Below are 7391 nucleotides of genomic sequence, written 5' to 3' on the forward strand. Positions count from 1 at the left end.
TACTAAACTTTCATGAGGACCTATTACCTCCCTAGACTATTTAATACCTTATTTTTTACCCCCTGAACTATTTAATAGTGTATTTTAAAGGTATATATGTGCCCACGTGGACACATTACTATTTATAATTTTGCGTTATTTTTTATGTCCACATGGGCAAATATATATGTTTAAAATACGATATTAAATAGTCTAGGGAGGTCATAGGTCCTCATGAAAGTTTAGTATCGCACAAATTCGACCAAAGTTGAGGTATTTTTCAGACCCTTATCCCTAAAGAAAATAATGGTTAATGTGTAAATTACAAAGAAAAAATACATTATATTTCATAACTTGCTCTGATTTGATGCTTTTGATTTTCTTCTTCATTTTTCAAGTTATCTTATAAATTTCTATTATTTTTTCTTGAAAAGTTTTATTGGTTTTTTAGATAAGTAGTTTTGGTTAATTTTTAGTCAATTGTTAGTTTTTATTAACGTTATAAGGTGAAGCATTAATTTCTACGTACATTTCTATTTGTTTAATATTTTCTTGAAATTTCTATAATTCATATGTAAATTGATATATTAATTTATAAAATATTACTAGTACTTGAAGATTCATGAGGCTTACGTCTCACCTTGTATACAGTAAAATAACTTGTCTCACACTCGCGTCTTTTATAACAATATCTTATCCACTTTTTTCTTCACCAAATATATCAAACTACTCCCAAATTGTTTATATTCTCACCAAACCACGATTCAGAGTTCGTTCTAGTTAAATAGCCGCACCAAATTACATAAAACAAACTCTCAATCATCAATTTGGTCAACAACTAGCTATCAAGCAACATGTTCATTAAATTGAATATGTTCGACATAAATTATAGATATACATGTAAAAAAAATCAAAAAAATCCAATAACTATCTCTCGAACACATTAATTGGTAAAATACAATGATTTTTCTCTCCAGAAAAAACTATGACGTTAAAACTGTTAAATTTAAATCTGTAATCCACTTATGTCAAATAAATGTTGATTGATGTGTTTATTGGACATCGCGATCAATGTGACACCTAGATCAAGATGAGAAGTTAGAGTATAGTGACTTCCGCCTCTAGTTGAGATTTGGAATAAAGCATTCGATTCAACAATATTTAGATAATCAAAATCAGGCAATGACCTAATGACTTATAATTGAATAATAGATCAATTTACAATGAAATAAAGCACAAAATTTTATAAACTTTTTCGTAGACGTTCACTTAGATCACATTATAAGATAATGAAATGAATAGATGGAGACAGCCACAAGATGGGAGAATGGAGAAGAAAGTTAGAAGAAGGTGCAGTTCTGACCCCCCAACAAATGAATAAAATTGTAAAATTGTGGCAGGTTGGATTAATTATTAGAGGAATACTATATAATAAAAATACCACATAGGAGATGCCAAATGTGTCCTAAAAAGGACAAGAATTTGTTTGGACAGTGGGTCTATTGTAGTAACATGATATGCTTTCAAATATTATGATTGAATTAAATGGCCAGCAAAGATGTAATTTTATGAAATTTCTTAGTACCATCTTATCCTCCATTATTACCTATTCTCTTTTATAATTTTTTTTTATTTTATTATATTATATAGGACGTTTTTTATTTTCATGACTTGAATATGAATTCCTCGTTAGAGGCAAGAAGATTAATTACAACACCCCTATCTAGGTCTGACATCAAGTTGAGCTTGAGTTAGGTTCGATCAACTTATTATCTATGGTGTTGAATTAAGGCCGTGAGTTAAAGTCAAACTCAATTGAGTTTTTGAGTCGAGTCTAATCAATTTTTTTTGTTTTAATCTGATATTTAATATTTATAGTCGAGTCGAATGAGATCTTTTGTCTTTAACATTGTTTTTTGATGATGTATGTATTAGGACTCCCGCTTTGAATTTACACCCCTTAAGGAAGAAACACTATTTATCAAGATTTTTTTTTAATTGCCAGAACTTAAATTTGAAACCTCCAAATTAAAGATGGATCCATCTCACCATAATAGTGTATGGTCAATCAAGCTTCAAGACGTATGCTATTCTTATAACTTGAATCTAATACGCCTATAACCTATTTGAGGCAAAAGGATCAATTTCAACACCCCTTATTAGGTCTGACATCAAGTTGAATATGAGTCGCGCCAAATCAGCTTATTATAGTATTGAATTGAGGAAAACCCAATCTTACTTGAGCTTTCGAGTAGAGTCTAATCAATTTTTTGATTTTCAATTTGATGTTCGATATATATACTCTAGTTCAATCATATATTTTATTTTAACTCGATGTTTGATACTTTTATTAGGTCCCCTACTAATTTGAATTCACACAACTTAAGAAGGAAATGTCAATCCCTGCTAAGATTCTTTCTCATGCTCATGAAGTAAATCTGAGACCTCAAATTAAGGATGAGAGAATCATATCTATCTTACGGCCTACCTGCTAAGATTCTTTCTCATGCTCGTGAAGTAAATCTAAGACCTCAAATTAAGGATGAGAGAATCATATCTATCCTACGGCCTACCACAATCTTTAGTGATCGTTCGAAATCATTTACTATGGTAATGTACAAGTACTATAGTATATAGCATAAGATTATTGAAGCATATTACACATCAATCAATATTTACTTTTACATTATCCATATTTTCCTACTTTTACCTCTCAATTAATTTTCCCACTTTGGCTTTAATAATTACTTAAATTAAGTAAGTGAGATTAGACAGATCTATCATATTTTTACAAACACCTTTTTCAAACGGTTATTAGGACTAAGTCATATTTTTCTTATTTTTATAAGAAAATAAATAAATTTCTAAGCATTTTTTAATAATCTGATATCAGAAATTTACTATCTCGATTAATATGGAATTATGAGCAGATGAAATCCTCTTTACCAAAAAGTTCTTGATTTTTGGACTATTGAGTAAGTCACGTACTCATGTGCATCGGCCTCTAACATATAAAATATATTGCCCATTAAAATTTATGATAAGAGAAATACAAATACTATGATTCACTTGAATTATTAAAACTACAAAATCAAGTTCTAAGTTACTAGAAATTGAATACTTCTACAAAGGGAGATTTTTGTCTAGTCAATGTGAATCCAAATTAAGAGAGCACCAGATATCGTATATCTAAAAAGGAAGAAAAAGTATATAATTAAAAATCCTAAATAACCTTAGAGCCAAATTGTAAATGTGAGGCAAAAATTGTTTTCATAGGGAGAATGTCGTTGTTTGCTTTCACTTTCAGATAGCTACATTCAATTGTCTTGGATTTTTCACATATCATGAAACACAATTATGGAGCTAGGCTTCTCTTTCAGCAGACATTAGCCCTTCAATTTTCAACAATTTAAGGTCCATAAATTCATTGAAAAAAATTCCTCTTACCACACATCATTTTCAACAAGAGTTATAACTTTTATATAATACATTATAAAAGAATTTTTGTACAATCAGATCCTCGTAATATTACCTGAAAAATTAAAGTAAGCGACTAATTATATGGTTCTTTAAAAATATTTTCTATAGCTACATGTATATATATATATATACTAAATGTTGAATTCTCTTAGCTTGTTCGGTGTCTGGTATATCACATTGGAGTCCGACTAAATCTAGGTACACGCCGGAAAGTGCTTTATTGGAGGGTAAAGTGCTTCTTAACAAAGACGACTCCGTATTCAGGGGTACTCGAACTTGAAACCTCTAGTTAATTAAGAATGAATGAATACTTACCACTCCACCACAACTCTCGTAGATTATTGTTATTATTATTATACCAACATTTTCAAGCATTGTAGCCACCAAAATTATTGCAATTCTTATTATTCTTCTAAGAATAATTCTTCCTTAGATTTAACTCTAAGTTAGGTGAAGTAGGATTTGATTAATCTTTCTAGTAATTTATTTTTCCAGACAAGACATCCTTATAATTTGTACTCTTTTAATGCAAAATGGCCCCACAAGTTATTAATTTGTCACAAAATGCCAGAGTTTCTTTTACTAGTGAAATAGTAGATCCTATAAGGTGAAGTGTGTATTAAATCATTACATAATTTTCTCTTTTGCTCACATTTTCAAAAAGGTAAAGTTTCTTTGGAAATTAATTCCTATAAGGTGAAGGAATCTTCTTTACTTCTCTTTAGGCTTTCGGTGGCAATAGCTAATTAGTTCAACAAACTTTTTTCATTTATATTTAATGGTGTTCAGATCAGTTTACACCTATCTTAATTATTTTATCGTGTAATTGTATCTTTCATCAGTCAAATACTTAACCTATATAGATTGAGGAAAGGGGAAAATTGAAGATTCATTTACCAACAAATGGTATATATAGTCACACGGTAATTATTTCACTAGTTTAAATTAGTTTATCAGTTGTAACAATGTAATAAATAATTGCGAAGAGAGTCGACGTGAGACGTCAATTCTTGATTAATAGTCTTTATTTTTGCGACTATCTTTCTAAAATGCAACCCCTAACATTAATCAGCTATACTTTATAGAAATCTCGATCCGATATTGGAACAATCTTTGAATTCATTCAGTCACTTAAGCCGTATAAAAACATCGAGGTGGAAGACAACCTCTCCATCAAAGATCACTAAGCCACATCGTTGGATGCATTTATCCTTTTTTTACTTTATTTTTTTTAATTGTTTGATCATTTAGCATGTAATGTCAATCTCAATGTTACACCTAAGTGAAACAAGCCATTGTTTTGGCAACACCACTTTGTTGTACCAATAATAGAATCTTGAAAATGCTCTTTCTAGCCTAAGCTAGCATACCATATAGTACTATATATATAATCAAAAGCTCACTCTTCATTCTTACCAAAATATAAAATTAAAAAAAATACCATTCCCCTCGCCCCCTACCCCTCACCCCAACCCCCAAACATCTTCTTCTTTTTACAACACATCTTTTCTTCTTATAAATTAAACTTCACCCTCTTTCTTCAACTGTTGAAATCAACACCATAACTCAAAACAAAAATCAAGAATCATTTAAAAAATAGCCACTTCATGGCTGTTGATGTATGTTGTGAGATTGCAAGTTTAGTTGTTAGTCCAAGAATCTCCTTCTCTCATGATGATGGAATTCCACTTGAATGCCATCAACAACAACAACATCATTATAGATCAGATGCATTTCTTCTTGAATCATCATCCACCATTGATTTTGATTTTGATTTTTGTGTTAGTGAAAAACAACTATTCATCTCTTCTGCTGATGAACTTTTCTCCAATGGCAAGATCCTCCCTTTTGAAATCAAGAAATCAACACCCTTAGTAGAAATCAACCAATCTTTGCAAAAACAGCCAAAATCTTTGCAATTGCAAAAACAGCCACAAAAATCACTTCTTGAAAATGGTAAGGAAAATACAAAGAAAAAAAGCTTAAAGGAATTCTTATCAACTGATCTTGACGATGATGAAGAACAAGAAACAGAAAAATTGCCACAACCAAAACCATTTTGGCAATTCAGAAGAAGTAGTAGTTTGAATTACCAAAATAGCCACATTTTGCAATTTCTAACCAGAAGTAACTCAACTGGCTCTGCTCCAATACAAAAGAATCCAAAAATATTTCAAAAACAAAGTTCACAAAGAGAACAAAGAGAAAAAATAAAAGTTCTTAGAAAGAGTTCATCTTTATCATCATCATCATCTTCATCATCTTCTTCTTCATTTTCGACGAATTTTTCGTCGTTTAATCAGAGCCATCCATTGCATTCATCATCATCAAAGAAGAGTCAATCACATCCATTGAAGAAGAGTTATAGTAGATCTTATGGCAATGGAGTTCATGTGAGTCCTGTTTTGAATATTCCACAAGCTTTGTTTGGTTTAGGTTCATTGTTTTGTAATGGCAAATCAAAAAAGAAGAAATAATTTATTTATTTTTTGGTTCATAGATCAAAAATCTTCATATAGTTTATAGAACATATTTCTTGTTTAATTTCTCAGATTCAATTTATATAATATTTACACTATAGTATAATTTGACATGTGGTAATAAGTTAGTTGACACCCCTTCATTCTAAACTGCATTGTATAGATAGATTAAATTTGTATATTTAGTATATGTTGAATTTTCTTGATTTCTTTAGTTTTTTTTTTTTTAAGTTTTGAATCCCTTTTAGTGAAAATTCTAATACTGTCATTAATTAGAAAAGTAAAAGTGTGAGGAACACTTCTAAGAGTTGTGGTGGAATAAATAGAATTCTTATAGTATGAGGTTCGAGCCTTGATATGAAAAAGAAAATCTGACAGAGAATGTTACCCTCTTTAATTAGCCTTATGAAACATGAATTTGAATTTATCAAAGACCCTAGTACAAATATCGAACGGATAGAAAAATTTAAAGGAAAAACATGTGAAAACTCAAAAAGGTTTAATTAATATCAACATAGGATTCTTATAGGTAAAAAAAAATTACTAATTATTTTAAGAAAGAATATAGGTCAAATGAGAAAAGGGAACAAAAGAACAAGAGCCACCTTCCTTTATGGCTTTTCATGCTTTTTTTTTCTTTCTTTTTACTTGGAATATTGTTGTTTAGTAGATAAGTTTTTGTGCTTTTTTTTAATATTGAAGGTTACTTTTTCATTTGTTTGTCTACAAAATAAATAACTTTAAATCTTATCATTTGAATTTTATCTTCAATTTTAGTCCATTTTGTGTTGTCTATAATGGCATCTAGCTAGACAAGAATTAGATCTCAATAATGTCTTAGAATATTAATCAATGATTGAGGCCCTTTATTTGAAGTAATATAATATTTGATTTGGTTGCAAATGTGATTAATTTAAATATTTGACTATGTAGTTATTCTGTTGTAGCTATATTTTAGATCTAAAATACCATTGGCTAAGAGTCAAATCCATACAAAGCATGGTCTATTCATTTAATTGATTTGGTCTTGTCCCAATCATGAATGACCTAACTGTGAAATGAATAAGAATCTTTCGTTTTAATTAGATATTTTAGATTTGAAATTTATGATTTTTTAAAAAGAAAATAGAGTACGTCTTCTTTAATTGTTTTTATGTTACACGAATCTGAATTAGTTAGAATCTAAAACTAATATTGAACAAGTTGGGGCCAAATAAAAAGAAATCTAACTTTTCTAGTTATGTTTTTTTTACCAATTGTAAATTATGTATGTTGATATAAGTTAAGAGTTGTACCTACTTTTGAAGTCTACAATTTAATTTTAAGAAATGTATCAATTATTAGGAACCATTCAAAATATTAGTCACCTTTAATTTTCCATTTATATGCGACCTAATTGTTGTTAATTAATTGAACACCTTTTTCATACTTTATTAAATTTGTGGTTGACAT

At 29.4% G+C, this 7391-nt stretch overlaps 1 protein-coding gene across 1 annotated transcript; it reads left to right on the forward strand.

The window, feature by feature from the left end:
- The first annotated feature begins 4919 nt into the window (after nucleotides 1–4919).
- On the forward strand, nucleotides 4920–6109 carry LOC102580363 (uncharacterized). The gene has a single exon (XM_006344082.2). The coding sequence runs from the start codon at nucleotides 5067–5069 to the stop codon at nucleotides 5934–5936; it is 870 nt and encodes a 289-aa protein (XP_006344144.1). The 5' UTR covers nucleotides 4920–5066; the 3' UTR covers nucleotides 5937–6109.
- The last annotated feature ends 1282 nt before the right edge of the window (nucleotides 6110–7391 follow it).

This window comes from Solanum tuberosum, unplaced genomic scaffold (assembly GCF_000226075.1).
Source record: "Solanum tuberosum cultivar DM 1-3 516 R44 unplaced genomic scaffold, SolTub_3.0 scf00051, whole genome shotgun sequence".
In the NCBI taxonomy this organism is placed as follows: domain Eukaryota; kingdom Viridiplantae; phylum Streptophyta; class Magnoliopsida; order Solanales; family Solanaceae; genus Solanum; species Solanum tuberosum.